Consider the following 16,891-nt stretch of genomic DNA (forward strand, 5'->3'; position numbering starts at 1 on the left):
TGGCAAAACCAGCAGAAGCTCCCGGATCCCTTCCTATGGAAGCACAACCCGTTTTCTCTGCCGCTCCTGGGCGACGTGTCCTCCCCGTGCAATGCTCCTGCCGGCAGAGAGGTGTCCCCTGCTCCCCGCGGCCGCGAAGCCGCGCTGGTGGGCGGGCGGCCCCAGCGGTCGGAGTCACGCGTGGGGCAGCCCCGGGGGGCGCCGCCCCTCCTGCCGCGGGGGCCCCCACGGCGCTGAGCCGGGGCTCTGCAGCCCTCCCAGGGCAGGCGCTGGGCTCTGACCCCCAGCAGCTCCCGAAATAACGGGGTCCAAAGAGCCCTCCCTGGCTGCGGGGGGAATCTCCGGGGGGTGAACCGCGGAGCCCAGAGGGATCCTCGGTGTTAACGGCGACGGGGGTCCGTTGCTATGACAACAATGTGGGTTTTATTCTTTAAGTAAAATTTAAAAAAAATGTTTCAGTTTTCCTAAGCTGAAATAAATTAGGATAGAATATATATATATGTATATATACGTGTGTGTATATATATGTATGTATGTGTGTGTGTATATATATATATATATATATATATTATTTTCCCCAAGAGCAAGCTCATGGAGGATGCAAAGGTGGGAAGCACAGAGGCAGGAGTGGACTGTGAGTTGGTGACTCCTGAGCTTGTATCCACAACCCCAATTATTTATATATCTTTCCTTTGTACAGCTCTATGCTTTGTAAAACCAAAACTGGATGTACAAACTAACGCAAATTATTCACCTAGCTTTTACCTGCTACATTTTCAAGTCTCACTAAGAGTGGGCGCACACCTGAACACATGCAGAGGGCTGAGGTTTACTACTTGCAGACCTAGTTTGCTTTTCAGCTAATGGGATTATCTTGACTTTTTTTTTTTTTAATAGGAATGTCAAAAAGCTGAGTCAGCCATGCCACAGCTATTAAGATACTAAAACTCCCTCCTTAAGGATTGCTTACCCCTACTCTATGCAGTCAGATGAATATGAGTTGTTTGTTCTGGCAGAGGGACAGACAGTCTGTTTTCCCCTTCATGTATACAACTAATTTCAAGTCACTAGTGTTCTAGCTGGTGATAAAAGAACTATCTTAAGCTTTTCACAGAACATACTGACACTGTTAAATCAGCACAGCATTTTGATTAGCAGGAAGATGAGAGCTGTGCAGCTTAATGATGTAAAGGGGCAAAATCTCTTCTGTATTTAAAACTCTAGTTTCAAAGCAAAGGTGGCCATACTTTTCTGTAACTTACAAAATTTCACCTTGCTACTGATTCAAGACTATTCAGTGTCAGGAGTAGCTTTCACTATTGGAGTAAAGAAGAAAAACTGTTTTGATGCTGTATTGCTCATCTGGTTAGACCTTCTCCTGTGGATGTGTAACAGGCAGCTGTGGGCTTGGAGAGATGAAGGATGCGCAGGCTCTGACACCACTTTCTTTGGGAGCTTTGAGGCTCACCTTTGGGTGCGTGTTCTTTTTCTAGCGCTCTTGTCCTTGAAAGCAAGGTCTGGTGGTTTGGCTGCTCTGTCTTCAGAGACAGTATGGGTTGCCAAGGTTCTTCTGTGGCTTATGCATTCCCTTGCACACATGTGTCCTTTATATCTTCCTTCCCTAAAGTACCAGTCCTTGTATTGTGAGGAAGGTTGGATTCTCCTCAGCCTTCTCCAAGGGCATTTTCTGTTTTGTGACAGAAGTGAGCCCAGGACCCTTTCCTGAACTTTCCATTCTGGTTATTAAGTGGTCTTTTATCAGCTATGACTCCTTGTCTTTGGCAGGGTACTTTCAGTAGCTGCTATTGGAAGCTGATCCAAAGCCTAAATGCATTCTAATGCATAAAACTTCATGATAACTTCCAAACTAAATTTGTATATAAAGCCCATTTGTATATGCCCATTTGTTCAAGGGACAGGATGGTCTTTCAACTGAAGTTGATTTTCTCCCTTTCTGAGGTTTAAATCTTGACTCTGTTTATCAAGTGCAGTCTCCTAACATCAGATATACCAACAGAGGAGAAATATATTTACTAGCTGACATCCTAGTGAAAGTGGTTGCAGCACTTTAGAATTCATTGTTTGCAGATGCTGTGACCCCACCATGGTATTTCTAGGATTGCTTTACAATGCCAAATGGCCTTAGGCTGCGCTCTACATGGTAGCATCCTATCACAGTGCTATCCCGAAGGAATCTCTACACAGCTGACAAAATTCAGAAGTGTTGCAGATCTGGGCATATCAGACTCTTTACATTAATTCAGATGTCCTTGCATTTAGACTGCTTCATATGCTTATTCTTCTGACACTGCACTGTACTAGTCAAAATTACACACAGAGGAACTTGAGAGATGCTTAAATTACAGTTGACCCCACTCTAGCCTACGACTTTCTCTGAATGAAGAATTTGGTCTGGTACCTCCTCGGAGACAAAATCTCAGGGGATCTCAGCTTGATAGGTAGGCTGAGTTAAATGTGATTATCTACACTGCTTGTGCCAAGCAGTACTGTTCACATCCAGCCACTCTTGTTCACATACCCATGCAGTTCTGGGTGTATTTAATGGACTATGCAATAACTTAAAAAAGCAAATGAGTGGAGTGGGAAAGTAAGGAATACTTAAAGCAGAAAAAGAAATACAGTGACCTTCTTCTTGTGCAAAAAGCAAGCAGAAATAAATGACAGTTTATGCTAAGAAAAAACAAGTTTTTATTTCCAGAAACTGCAACTGAATATTTGTATGCCATAGTACGTCTGTAAGGAGCAGACTACATTCTGCACCTTTACTAGGGTTCGACTAAGACCAGTGACTCTGGTGAGATGACAGAAGTAGTGCTAAGCTTAGTTTAACACAATCTGCAGAAGCAGCTCTGCACAGTTGCTATAACACTATGTTAAACTAGGCTAAACTCTGCATACTGCTATAGTCACTGCTTTTGGAACCACTCTAGATTCAGTCTGTCAGAATGTTCCTCTCCTTTACAAAATACATAATCTCATTTAAAATCATCTAGTTTTCTGAAAGCTACTTGATGTAGGGAAAAAAAGGCTGACAACGTTCCTTCTTGCCTGCTGATGTAGTAAACTTACCGATTGCTTATCTGCAGTAACACCAACTACGATTTTTGAAAAAAATTTTGAAATCATATTTATGAACACCTTGGTGTTCTTACTGTCTTCTTGAATATGGGCAGGTATATGTATTGCTTCTTAGGAAAGATAAGTTTCTGAAAGGCTATTTTTTTTTCCTAACTTTTTTTTCGAATCTTCAGTATCACTTCTTCAAGGGGAGAACCCCTTTCTCTTCCCATCTCCTCTGCCCCTTCCTCACCCCAGCACCCCAAACAGGTTTCCTTGTATTACTTCACCTGTTGCAATACTAGTGAATTTTTGGGTTTGAAAGTATCCTAGACATGATCCCCCACCTGTTACAAAACAATGTTCTCCTAACACAGTTTTAAAATGTATGGTTGATCGGTGGATCTCGGCTGTTGAGCATTCAGTAGGTCATAATTTCTCTCTGAATCAACACCTTAACAAGATTTTAGGACAATGAGACCTCTATCAGTGAGATATAAAAGGAGATACAGGAACTATCACAACTCTTCATTGTTTTTCAACAAAGTTCTTTCTCTGTTTGAAACAGCTTTATTTGCAAAGTGAGCTGTTCGTGGTATGTGGTGGGGTTTTTTTGTTTGGTTGTTTTTTGAAGGAATAGGTGGGTTAACAGTGAAGTGAAATATTCCAGGTTTATCTGAAATCATATTTCTAAAGAAATTTGGAAGAGCTGTTTCCTTGTCTTGGGGAACTGAATTCTGTTCCCTGTCCTGACATGTGAAAGCTAGTGCAGATTACTTTGACATAATCTCAATGTGTGCCCTGCAGAAAGAAAAGTCCTGGAGTATTGGCTGAAATCCAGCACAGAAAATTGAAGTTCATCTTCCCAAATCCTCTCTGCAACTCCGCTTGGATAAAGTCTTCTTCCACTCCCTATACAAACTGTTTTGCTGCTATTTTAATAGCTTCAGAGCTCTACCACTACCATCAATCTTAAATGATGAGCAAAGTGACCCTTTCAGTCTCTTGCCTAATTTGCACTGACTGATCTGCCATTAGTTAGCTAATGATTTGTGAAATATTTTGTGATATACCTCATGGTCTTCAGCTGAACAGTCCTCTCTAAGTGTCTAAGGTTAGCAGTAATGACGATACATATCAAGTCACTATTGCATTTCCCCATGCATCATTTTCTTTTAAGCATGTTAAATGGTTAAAAGCTTCTGCCGCATTTGGAACTTTTAAGTTTTGGCAGCATTAACGCAAGTATACAAGCAGAGCTTCCTCTTGCAGTCTTTCCTCCTGCCAGCAGTTCCCGTTCGCACCAGCAGTCTCATCAGCTGCACACAGGCTAAATTTTGCAGCATATCACAGTGTACCCTGAGATCTTTATTTCTTTTTTTAATTTTTTTTTTTCCTCCCCCGATTCCCCTCTAAGCACACCTGAGTTTCTGCCCAGGGCTGTGGTGAAACCAGGGAGTGGAAGGTGCTTGCGTGCATGTAGCTTTTCCCCCAGTGCAGCCCTGGGACATGACCAGGGCTCACCCTTCCACCTGAGAACGAGTAAGTCCTCCTATGTGCATTAGTCTAACTGCCAACTAGGGACATAATTTGGATTATTCATGTTATGCCAACTGGGAGGATTGGAGCTCTGCTGCGTGCGAGATCATATACACAAAGCCAACGCAAAGCTCCTGCTGATTTTGGAAAAGCCTGGATATAAGATGATATCCTTACTACTGAGAGCTGAAATGAAAGAGATACAGAGAAACCATTAGAAATCCACGAGCAGCGGAGTACCTTGCAGCTTCAGAGTATCTTTCTAAGCACCGAAACACGGCGGCTTGGCGCAGGTGGTTCCGGAAATAAGCTGGGTTCAGAATAATGCTCCTTGAAAAGACAAGAGGGATAGACAAGTTTAGATTTCTGATTCTTAAATCCTTAAATGCTACTGATAATCAAACTGTGACTAAGACACATACTGTATACACTTATTCTATGTAACTCAGTACTGTGTGTCTCAAATGTAATGTGAACTGTCACTTTCTCTTGACAGCTGTGATATATGAACAAGCATTATTAAAATTTTATTGAGCTTATATCATAAATGCAGTTTCATTAGGGTCTTGTGTATTGTTCTAGAAAAAAAGTTCTGCGGCAATGTGCTATATTGCCTTTAGCTTGTAGATAACATAAGCCAAAATGCTGCAGTACAACTTCTTGTTAAACCCTACATCCACTAACATGAGTGGCAGTTGTCTGATCTGTCTACCTGGAAGAACCGTGCATCTGGAATGTATTTTAATGTTTGCTTAGAAGATGTTAAAATACTTTCTGTACAAGTGGTAGGTTCTACGTGGGTGGACCTTGGCATGTTTCTTAGACCTTTAACTACAACAGAGGTAATTCCAGGTATAACCTATTACAGGCTTTAAGTCAATATGAGAAAAAATGGAAGAATAAAAATAGCTTAAGTGGTTAGATTGGCAGGCAGGGTGTCCTCCTGATGTGGGCAGGGGGAGGGCAAGAGTGACAGCTCCTTCTACATCTAAATAGTTCCACTTGTGATATCTCCAGCAAGTCACTGGCTTCTCTGGTCAGCACTTCTCCCCAGCTTTGAAGGAAAGGTACATAAAGGGTGTTCTAGGATGCAAAGCTTTATAAAACATGCATGTAATGACAAATACTAAATATTCAATAGTAATTTACCAAGTCAACAAGGAGATTAAGGCTACCTTCTACTACAAAGGAAACTTGCGGACTGGCTTTTCTTTCCTCATTGATAGCTTTGGATACGATTAAATACAGCTGCTATTGTGATTTCAGTCTAACAACCACTGAACTAATCCTCTCCATAACCAAATAATTTATTAAAGCTTATTTATTGTCTTGAAACTGACATATATATGTAAACACATTTAGCTATGAAGTCACATGTATGGAAACACCCAGTGCATTTTAGAAGGCAAGTAACTGTCTTTTCTATATGTTTTCAGTACTCTTGGGCTGTACGTCTGGGGCCTTTAAAGGAACTTTCAGAATCTGTTAAAACCTAAAAGTGTCTCCAAGATGCTGTAGGCTTATGCATGAGGTTCACTCTGCAGGCACTTTCTCCAAGGCATACAGAAAGCTCTGAATGGTTATATCTATATTTGCAAGTAATTAGATACATTAGGAGTGAATCGGCAGGTCAGAGAAGCTAATGTTGAGGACATTTTATCTATATTGTAGGCAGCTAGGGCTTTTATTTCACACTAGACTTAAGCTGTTCCCTTAAACAAAATGTCCCAGTACATGTTGTTCAAAGCTGTCTTACAGGTTTGTCCTTGGTTTGGATTCCTGTGTCTCCGTTAGCTGTTACTTGTATTTTGTGCACAGATCATGCAGAACATGCAAGTACTTTTCTCTGACATTAGTTTGTGAGTACCAAAAATGGTCTGTGAACCATGTAATGTGCAGGAAATGGAGGAAATTGGGTCAAGTGCATCACAATCCTACTACTGTGCTAGACTCAAATGTAAGTTACATGAAACCAGAGACATTTCTGTTCTGCTGGCACAATAAAGGTTTAGTCTGTATGAGCAGAGCTGCACTGTGCTCTGGAGATGCAACTTTGCTGAAGACCATTCTAGGGTGATATAGGAACCATCTCAGAGCTATGCTTTTCCAACCCATCATGAAAAAAAAAGCTCATAAAACTGTATTGAGACACAGCATTACCGTGCAGGAATTATATCTCTGGGAAGAAGGTGTGGGGGGAAAACTAGTGCTGATCGTGAAACTTAAGGCATTACTGGAGTTGCTCTTGGTGAGGGGAACAAATCACTCTTTTCAGTAGCAAAATTATAATCCCAACAGCAAACACTGCAATTCTCAGCCAAACATGGTTCAAATCTGAAGTTTAGACAATACTGATGGTCACCAAAATTTAATTTAATCAAAACAAAATCATTGAAAGATCAAGTACTGTGAGTGTTTAATGATTTGACCAAAATGGTAATACCTTACATAGATGACAACTGGTACTTCTGCAAGTTATTTTAAAGGAGATTATTGCTGCTGTAAACTGTAGTCAACAGTTGATAATAGTGATATTGATTTTCCTTTTTTTTTTTTCTCCCCTCTGCAAGTTATTGGTTCTACCTCAGCCAAGCAATAGCACTATGAGGGGAAAAAATTAAAAAATCAATAATTCCCTGGTACTTAGCAACATACTTTCTGTAAGTCTTTGAGCAGGATGTGCTGTGATAGGCTTATAATAAATATAGAACTGTAGCAGATTTTCAAAGAATTAGATACTGGCTCTCCATTTTCCATCTTGATTTTTTTTTTACTAGTCTCAAAAAGATCAACTGCTTCTCTTTCTATGCTGAAAAATATTATACTATGCCCTAATAGCTTGAACAAACATCAGAAAGCTACCTTCGACTCCTGGCAGTTTGGTTTGATGTTGCTAGGCTCTCTGTAGCCTACACACTAAAAAATTCTGCTATATTATTACTCTACCCAAAAGTAGCCCTTTGCTGTGCTGATGCAGCTCCGGTTTAGTAGCCTTTATGCAGAGCAGTGCTGATTTAATGCCAGGTGTGACTAAAATTGAGCAGAGATATTCCTTTGACTTTTAAAACTGACTCTGCTGTGTTTCAGGTGATTTTGGTGAAAAGGAGAAAACCAACAACAAAACCAAACAAACCCAAAACAAACAGAAAACCACAACTCAACCCTGAACAAACAAAACCTGAATGAAAGTAAGAAGCAAAGGAGTTGTACAAACAAAGGTTAAGAGGAAAACCCTAATTTTATGAAGTTCTCCTTCAAATAAGAGCAGATGGGAGACCCATCTGGCCAGGCAGAAATGTGCCAGGCTGTGCATACTGAGAACAAGTCCATGCTCCAAGATCCACCTCCAGCCATGAGCAGTCTTGATACTAGGCTGGTTAACCCAGTAATTAATTAGAAGGGATGTGTTTCAAGAGAGCCTTGAAAGCAAAATTAGGAAAGGGAGAAGGTGTTGGACATGCTGGCTGCATCACAGTCAGGACAATCTTTGTACGTGGCGATTTGTGCCAGGAGCAGAAGCATCAACCCTTTGGTCTTTTTACTCACGTGCTTCGCAAGGGAGCTTCAGGTAGAAAAAGTTTTGACAGGAGTTGTCTGAAAATGGATAGCTCTTATTTTGCACAGAGAAAACTTCTAATCCACAGAACTGCAAATAAAGTCACTACATCTGAAGATTAAAACTTGTGTTCTTGCCAGGTTTTTCCCCCATCTGTCAAATGACTAGACTAAAGTAAACTTGAAATAGATTTTCATTTATTTTTCATCTTCACTGTAATCCAAAGATTGCCCTGCTAAAAGCCTTTCGTAAATCATTTGGTCAGTTTTTCTCAACAAAACAGTCCTTAAGTAATGCTGTATATCAGCCTTGTTTTTGACATTTTCATTTTTTCATCTTGACATCTTCTCTTAAAAATAATACAGTGTTTGTCCTATTATCCTTTTTTTAAACTGTGAGGAGAGGGGAAGAAGGCATCAACTCTCTCCCCATTATGCACACGTTAGTGTGTGGTTTTCTCTCCAAGTTTTTCTTTCAGTCTTACTGCTTGGTGTTAAGAAAACAGGTGTGTCAAGAAACTGATAGCTACATGAAAACTAGCTGCTAGAAATCACATTGCCTTTTCTCGAAGGTACGCATTCTCTATGGAATTCCTTCCCCAATGCAATGGTGATTTAACTCTAAACTGACTGATGTGAAATGTGCCTTTGCTACTATTCACCACACCATTTGTGTTTGGCCTTTATAGACCAAGAAAAATTCAATAAGATGATTCTATAGATTAAACAAGTGGAAAAAAAATGCTTCACCAATAAAACGGGCAAACTTTTTTTTCCTCGCTAGTATTGTGAGTAAAAGCTGGTTTGTTTGTAGAGTTGCACGCAGTTAGAGTGCCAGAAGCTTTTTCTTAGTTGTCTGTGCCTTCCTATGGTAGAGTGTGGTCTTCTATACAAATGCGTTTTGATAGTCAACTACAATTGATGATTAGAGAGGAATTAGGTGATTTATCGGAACTGGAAATTCAGTGCTAAAGCAATACGTGGTGCTTTGCAGAGAGACGTGGAGCCAGCATGGGCTGGTGTGGCAGCAAGGTGTGCTGGTACATCCATGTGTTGCTGGTGTGAAGTGACTGCACAGATGCAGTCGCTGAGGTGTTCTTCACCACGGCATTACATATAATGTCAGTGCAATGTGTCAACTAGTATTCAGCAGAGCCATGTATTCAGTTTCTGTAGACTAATACAATGCTTTTATCTTCAGTGAATACTGTCAATCAGTAGAGCTGGTGATACAGTGTGGTACTAGTCTTACATCTGTCTGAGTCTGCCATGCTCTGTTCTGTCATCCCAAGTGCTGGTTTAAGAGTTCAGCTCTACTAGAGGCAGTCAAATTCCCAAACCTCAAATTCCTGAATCCTGTGGTAGCTAGGAATCAGTCTTACCATGTTTTCCTGCAATGTGCACGTACAGCTATGCTATGATTTCATTTAAGTGTTATTTGAGGACCTCATGGTGGTACATTTGCCTGTATCCAACTTTCTACGCTAAACCGCTTCTCCTGGTGCTGTTGTAGGGAACCAAGAGATGCATCTTGGATACACGAAAGCTTGTGGCCTTCCTTGCTCTGGGTGAGAGTTTACCAAAATTGACATACTGAAGAGGAAAAAAAACCCACTTCATTGTTGCAACAAGCTGGTGGAAATATTTGGTAGGCTTGTGAAAGCAGGCATGCAGAAGTACTTTCTCCCAGAGGACAAGAGAGTGGTGGTTTCAGCGCTAGTGGGTATTAATAATTAAATGGAGATGGAGGGTGTTTGTGGTAAGGAGAGCCACCTGCATGGACATGTGAGAGAGGTATGACCTTTCTCCTGAGCTTGGTTTCAGTCTCTTGGTGGCTGGACAGGTTCAGACCTATCAGTCCATGAGGAGTTTTCTGTCTATTGCTACCAAATGCCTGGCTGGGACTGAGATCACTCTGCCCTGTGCTTGGGGACCCCTTTCCTCTGTGTCCCCTCTGGTCTCTGAAGGATGGAGCACCCTTCTCTCCCTGCCCTGGCCACTCTTTTTAAAGAAGTGACATGCAAAATTACATAATATCTGTGTTATATGGATAAAAGCTGGAGGATGGAGAGGCCAGGGCTGCTTAGTAGATGTAGCTACAAGAGTGGCTGTACCAAATATTGCTTATCAAGGCAAATCTGGCAGAGTCCAGAATGTGTGTATTTGGTGGCCATCTGATAAATCATTAGGCATCCCTTCTAATGTAGTTGTCACCATTGAACCAACCAAACAGCTGCAAAGACAGAAAAGCTTCTACTAAATTTATGTGGATCAAGAACGGGACCAAATCCTTTTACACTTAAGGAGGACACCTGACTTGTCTTTGTGCAGTTGGATTTTTGTACAACCAATTGGAAATAAATGCAGTTATGGCATCTAAGGGTGAGGACCTTCAGTGCAAAAAAGAAATCATCTCATGAAGTTTTCACATCAAAACAGACAGGAAGGGAGGAAGTGTGGGTTCCCAAAAAAAGGTTTCACACAACGCCTTTTCTCTGTCACTAAAGTGAAATATAACTGCCATGCTAAAAGGTTTTGCAGCAGCAATTTGCTTTGAATTGCAAGCATAAGATAAATGTGCTATATAGGTCTCGATTCCTCAGCTGTGAAGGTGGTAAAAAGGAGAATGTTCTCCAGTCCAGAACAAAAAGATATTTAGAAAGATCTTGTTTCAAAGCTTCTAAAGCATCTTAACGCAAGTGGAGATACTCTGTATTCCCTGTCTTTTTTGCATAATGTGCCGCCCACTCCCTTTCCAGCTGTACATGTGCCACTTTCTTGATCACCAGATTTTCTGATGCCATTAGGACTCCTGTCATGTATCTCAACTCTTATAAAACAGTTCAATGTTCTTAGACTTTTCCTTCTATGAGGAATTGTATTTCTTCTGGGGCACTTATTATTTCCAAATATGCTTTTCCTAAATAGGATCCCACCAGACATTGTGTAGATGTGTTTTTGCAACGTAGCATCATCAAAGTAAAGGGGAATATAGCCTTTGACCTCAATGGAGGAAGTCTCAGCCCATAAAACGGGAACTATGTCATTGATCTATCAACCTGAAAATAACATATGATTTGGACTTGAGTATTGGAATCCAGAGAAATGGCTTCTCATTTAAAAAGTAATAAGAAGTTTAAGTTCATAGAAATATTTGAAATACTGCATGAGAAGGAATTATTTTAAGAATACTTCTGGTTTATATTATCCAGGGTATCTCAATGGAATAACTTTGTATTAATAATATCTCATCTATTATGTATATTGCAATATACCTAACACAATTGCTGAAGTAATTAGATGCTGCTAATTATTCTCTTTCTTTTTCTTCCGTTTTCTGAGGTAAAGAGATTAGGAAAGTAGTTTAGAGCAAAGTATATTTTACACTACAGACTTCCCACAGATGAGCCAAATCAGCCATTATGTTTCTCATTTTAATTCTTCTACCTGAAAATCCATGCTCTTCTTGTGCTCTTCTTCTATTGTCTTCATTTTATTGTCCACTGACTGCACTGTATCATACCATCATTGCATTATTTATTTTTTATTATCTAATATTTCACTAGAATTCCATTCTTCAACTTACTCTAATGTAGACCTATTTTAAAGGTGCAGAATAAGGAACCTAGGGAATGAAGAAGTAACTGAATATTGAATTATTAGTCTGGAAGTTCTGAATTAATCTAGATTAAAGAGTCCTGACTTATTCTGTCTGTAATACAATGACCAAGTTTTGAGATGCCTTTCTTTTTTTTTTTTTTTCTGACAGATATTGCATAAAGCTTGATCATTAGTAATTATTTTAAACCTTTTGCATTTGAAAAGTTGATGGGGAAAATGCAGAGGATTTAGAATTAAATCTCTCAGGCTTCAGCTGTTTTAGATTTTTTTTCACACTGTACCTCCATAAGAGAATTCCCTCTGTTAAGTCATCACTAAAGCAATCATGTACTACTTAACAGAGGTGCTATATTCTGCTTCATGTGTCTCCCTATGAATTGTGCAAGAGGCATTAGAGAGCCCTGCCTTCCACCGAACACATAAAAAGGCAGAGTAGGAAAGGCTTTACAGATTTATTACATTCTCTATGCATTGCCTTTCCAGAAGAGAGGGAGAGAATTGGCAGCAGGTTATGCTGTGGAGTAGAATCTGCAAGGACACAGGAAAATCTTTGCTAACCCCTGAAGATTTTTAATAGCTCTGTACAGCAGTCCCCATTATCATGAACATATTTTTCAGGCATTACTTAGAGGAAATGTTAAATAAACTTGTCACAATGTCTGATTCCTCTTTCTCCCCTCAGCATTTACGTTCAGAATTTCAAGATCGAGGGAAGAAGGGCAGAGAGGAAAGCCCAGGGATGCTCTGAGAGGGGGTGGGTAACAAACATTCTTCCAGATGGCAATTCCCAATGCATGTCCCACCACCAGCCGCGGGCTTCCTGTGGCATGATGGCGATCCTGTTGGGAAGAGGTGGGACTCCTCACCTCTGGTGGGCAGCCTCCTTCCCCTGCTGAGGAGCTTTTATCCAGAGGAGCCCTGTGGCACCAGCAGCCATGTTGCAGCTGGGCAGGGGGTGATCAAAAGTAGGCAAAAAGGAAACAAAAAGCTTTTTGTCACTTCCTGCTGGATAAACTCTTCCATATGTTCTAGTGCTTGATCCATGTACGGGGTCTCTACAAACAGCAGTCTATGTTTAGGCAACTAGATCAAGCCACGTGTCTGTCATTCTTCAAATCTTGTGTGCCATGAGGACCACAGCAGCTGAGAAAGCATTAGTGGAGCATCAAAACCATATTTCCAATAGAAAGTTCCTGTGTTATTTGCTCATGTGCAAATAGTAAGTCACATGGTGTCAATGGAGGCTAATTTTAGTTTGCTTGGAGGAAAAAAGCAAAATAAACAAAGAAACTGTAAAGGAATATAGAGTCTTATTGAGAAAGTAGTGCATCTCATGTTTGGAGGTTCTTCCATCTTCAATTGTCATGGAGTTCAGCATCACTCTTTCCAATTTCAGGCAAAATTGAATCTCAATGGTTGCTGAGCTGTATACGTGATGCGCCGGGGGTTGTTACATGCAACTGCATCTTTATGGATTTCTCTGTTAGGCCTGGCCCTCTGAAGAGTAGGCATAATTGGGGGCTGCTCTGCTGAAATGCTGTGCTCTGCTTCAGGATTGTTTTCATTTGGGGCAAAAATCTAACCACTGACATTATTGGGCTGAGCAACATAAGGCCTAACTACTAATCTGCGATTTCTTAGTCAGTTCTTGACTTCTCAGACCTTCACTGTTTTGCCATCTGCTATAATTGAAAATTGCCTTCTGCAACCAAAGGGAAAATCTAATTTCTCAGCAAGCCATATGGGGTTATTAAGATCATTAAACCCTGGTATGCCATAATGCCTGGGCCAAAAGGACCACAGGGCATGTAAATATTGTGTGATTCATTTTATAGCTTCAGACTGCAAATTAGGAATTATTTTGATGGCTATCTTATGATGAAAAGTGGTGGTCAAGTAGGTTGCTGCAGATGTTGCTTGGTGAGGTCAATACATGGTATGTTTGTTTAAGGCTTTGACAGATGAGAAGTGATTTTAATAGGGTTTCATTGTGAAGGGTAAATCTTTTGTATCGGCCTGACAAATGATCAGAACCCAGCTTGTGTCCTCAGTTGTGACAGTGATGCTAAAGACAGCCTTAAATTTTGGTATTGAGAAACCAGAGAACACAATTTCTGCTTTTCAGGAGGACCCAGACTTGGCGTCTCATACAGGATCTAAAGAATAGGAAAGCTACTCCCCTGGAGATGCCTGTTCTTGAACACTTTAAAACTGAGCTGCTGGAATTTTTCTTTATTTGTCTAGTTGTGACATTTTGTAAGATTTCTTCCTTGCAAAACCCACTTCTATATATTTGATACAATTAGGTGTGAGAATGTTAAAGCTGATTTTTTTGGTTAATAAGGCTTCAGAAATGAATGCAGGAGGTGTGAAATTTACATGAAATTAAAGGAAGAATAGTTCAGTAAATGCAAATAAATGCAGAAATGAATATTTTAATTTGGATTCATGATTAATGCCAAAGGATTACCAGCAAACCATTACAATGCGGTGATGACATAAAACTCAATGGGAATAAAAATTGTATATGCACTAGTTAACTGATGGCAGCAAGCTATTTTTAGGAGGATAGCTTGGAGTAATTTATTTGCTCCTTTTGAAAAATATAGCTATTGATTATATTTCAAGTTTTGTCTTTGTGTTAATTATGCTGCAGAATATTTTTTGCTGGTATACTATCATATCAGTTCCTGTATTTTACAATGTGACTAGCAGGGTCAGTAGATTTATTCCAAATCTGCAAGTTATTCAATGATTTATATTGAAAATAGGCATTACCGATTGCTACTTTTCTTTGTGCTACAGAACTAAATGAGTTACGAATAAATTGTTAAAATTGTATGTAGAAAAGACGAGTGAAGATTTTTCCCTACATCAGTTTTCCAGTGATCTCAATCTGACTGCATTTATTTTCTGGGTATGTCGTGGGTTTCTGTAGGTCCTGGTTTCTGTTTTAAGACAACTGAAACCGAAGCATGTCTGAATGGGCTTTATTTTCTGTAGCACTGGGGTCAGCGCACCTTACGATTTTGAAATCAAGATAATTTAAAGGAGGTAAAGCCAAGTATTTCCTGTTCTAATGATACTTATGCTGTCCTAATAGCTTCATTGTTTCAGTGTTTTTTGGAAATCACAGAAGAAGAGAGTGATCATTAACACTTTATATTTTTCCAAAAGTTGGGAGCCCAGTCAAAGTTTATTTTTCACCTTTCTAACATGGTCTTTAAGAAGTCATGAAAAAACGTGGTTGGTTTTTAGTTTGCAGTCTTTCCCACTTCTAATGCTTTGGCTCACATAACAGAACAATCTTCCTGAAAGGAATACAGGTTGTGTCCCTGGTAGATGTGCCTGGGAGAGCACCTCATGTTCTCTAAGTACTTATGGGCATTCAGATGGTACTTGGAACTAGTCTGAAAGACACACCCCCATGATGTGGATAGTCTCTGGGTAGGTGTAGCTTTACAGGCAAAGAATGATTGGGGAAGGGGTGTGGAGGAGCAGGGGTGGGAGAAGACCTCGTCATTAAGTCAGGATTCTCAGACTTCCCATGACTTTGCGTGTATCTAAATGAACCTGGTGCCATGACAGCATCGCATTTCTATACCAACACCTTATTCTTCACTACTGTTTCCCGCGCATTAGGCATAAGCATGTGTCTTCTGTTGTAACTACTCTTTTGTAGCTACACTCAAGATGATTGTATGAAAAAATCCTCAGCCTGCACTAATTGCATTGTCAATCTTAATACATATCATACAAGGGAAAAAAAGAACGGAGACCTCAATAATGAAGTCTTGTTGGCAGGACAGGCATGCATTTAACAAAAGCTATCGTTATGCCTGGATACTAATTAAAGGCAGCACAAACCCAGCAAAAACCTAACTCATCTGAAACTAGCGGGAATTTCATCTCCACCATGTGCAAGTTTTGGTTCTGGCTTCTTGATGCATTGCTGGTGGTGCTGATTTTTAATGTGGATCACAAATGAGCACATGAGGAATTATGTAATGAAAAATAACTTGAAGCTATCCCTGACCTAATCTGGCTTGAAAAAGATCAAGAGCTCATGGTATCATTACTGTCAGATAAGGCTGAGAATGTTTATATTCATCTGGCTTCAATTTAAGCTTGTCCTAAACTATGTACATGACTCACTTGCATATCCTTACCTGTTGTATAATCAAAGCAGTAAATGTATACATGGCTATTGTGGTTTAATAGCTTGAATTTTGAGAATTAGTCCAATCTATACATCAGAACCCTCTGTAAGTTGTGTTTTATTGATTCCTGTTTTCTCATTATTAAACTGATTTTCCCTGCACAGGATTTATTCCTAGTCTTTGTTTAATTTTTGATTTCGGTCTTAGCAGTGTAGCTGATCAATATTTATTTTTACCTGTGTGAATGATTCAGAGCATCATCAGGCTTCTTAAGCTTTAAGTAGCAGGTTACAAGCTTTGTCTCAATAAAACTGGCGATACTGGAAATGTCTTCTGGAAATGACTCAAAGGGATGGTCCACAGCAACACCTTTACTGCAAAGCTGTACAAGAAACAAAACCAATATTTACTAATGTTATAATACACCTTTTTGTAGCTGATAAATTGAGAAAACTGACTTATAAGTAAAATATACCCTGACTCTAGTTAGAGTTACAACTATAAAAATCAGTACAAATACATGTGAATGTAATATAAAATGCAATGTCATTCTCCTGGAAGGGATAGTTGAGAGCAGATAATAAGCTAAAAACAAAAAAGCACTTTTAGGAAAGAAACTATTTTTCACTGTTTTCAGAAATAAAGACTCAACTTCAGACTCCCAAAATCCATTACCATCTTGAGACAGAGGTCGAAGGAGGAGTCTCAGGTGACTGTTATTTATTTCAGTAAGGCAGTGGTGAGCTCTGCTGCCTTAGTCTCACAGATAGGACAGCAGAGTGTGATACGAGGCGAGGAAAACGGAAATTTTCCCCCTCATTTACTGGAAGGACTCTTCCTTCCTGGAAACTGCCATAGGAAGTAACAAGGATGAGATCAACCACCTTTTACATCTTCTTGAGCTGTACAGAGTTTAGCAGAGAGAAACATATCTTCTG

At 40.0% G+C, this 16,891-nt stretch overlaps 1 protein-coding gene across 1 annotated transcript in view; it reads right to left on the minus strand.

Moving 5' to 3' along the window:
- SPATA16 (spermatogenesis associated 16) overlaps nucleotides 1-16,891 on the minus strand; it is a 78,221-nt gene that overhangs the window by 47,662 nt on the left and 13,668 nt on the right. Inside the window, exons 2-3 of the mRNA XM_065845036.2 lie at nucleotides 16,190-16,335; nucleotides 4,858-4,947 (exon numbers count right to left, since the gene is read on the minus strand). Coding sequence (XP_065701108.1) covers nucleotides 4,858-4,947; nucleotides 16,190-16,335 — 236 coding nt within the window. The remainder of the gene's footprint in view (nucleotides 1-4,857; nucleotides 4,948-16,189; nucleotides 16,336-16,891) is intronic.

This window comes from Patagioenas fasciata, chromosome 9 (assembly GCF_037038585.1).
Source record: "Patagioenas fasciata isolate bPatFas1 chromosome 9, bPatFas1.hap1, whole genome shotgun sequence".
In the NCBI taxonomy this organism is placed as follows: Eukaryota; Metazoa; Chordata; class Aves; order Columbiformes; family Columbidae; genus Patagioenas; species Patagioenas fasciata.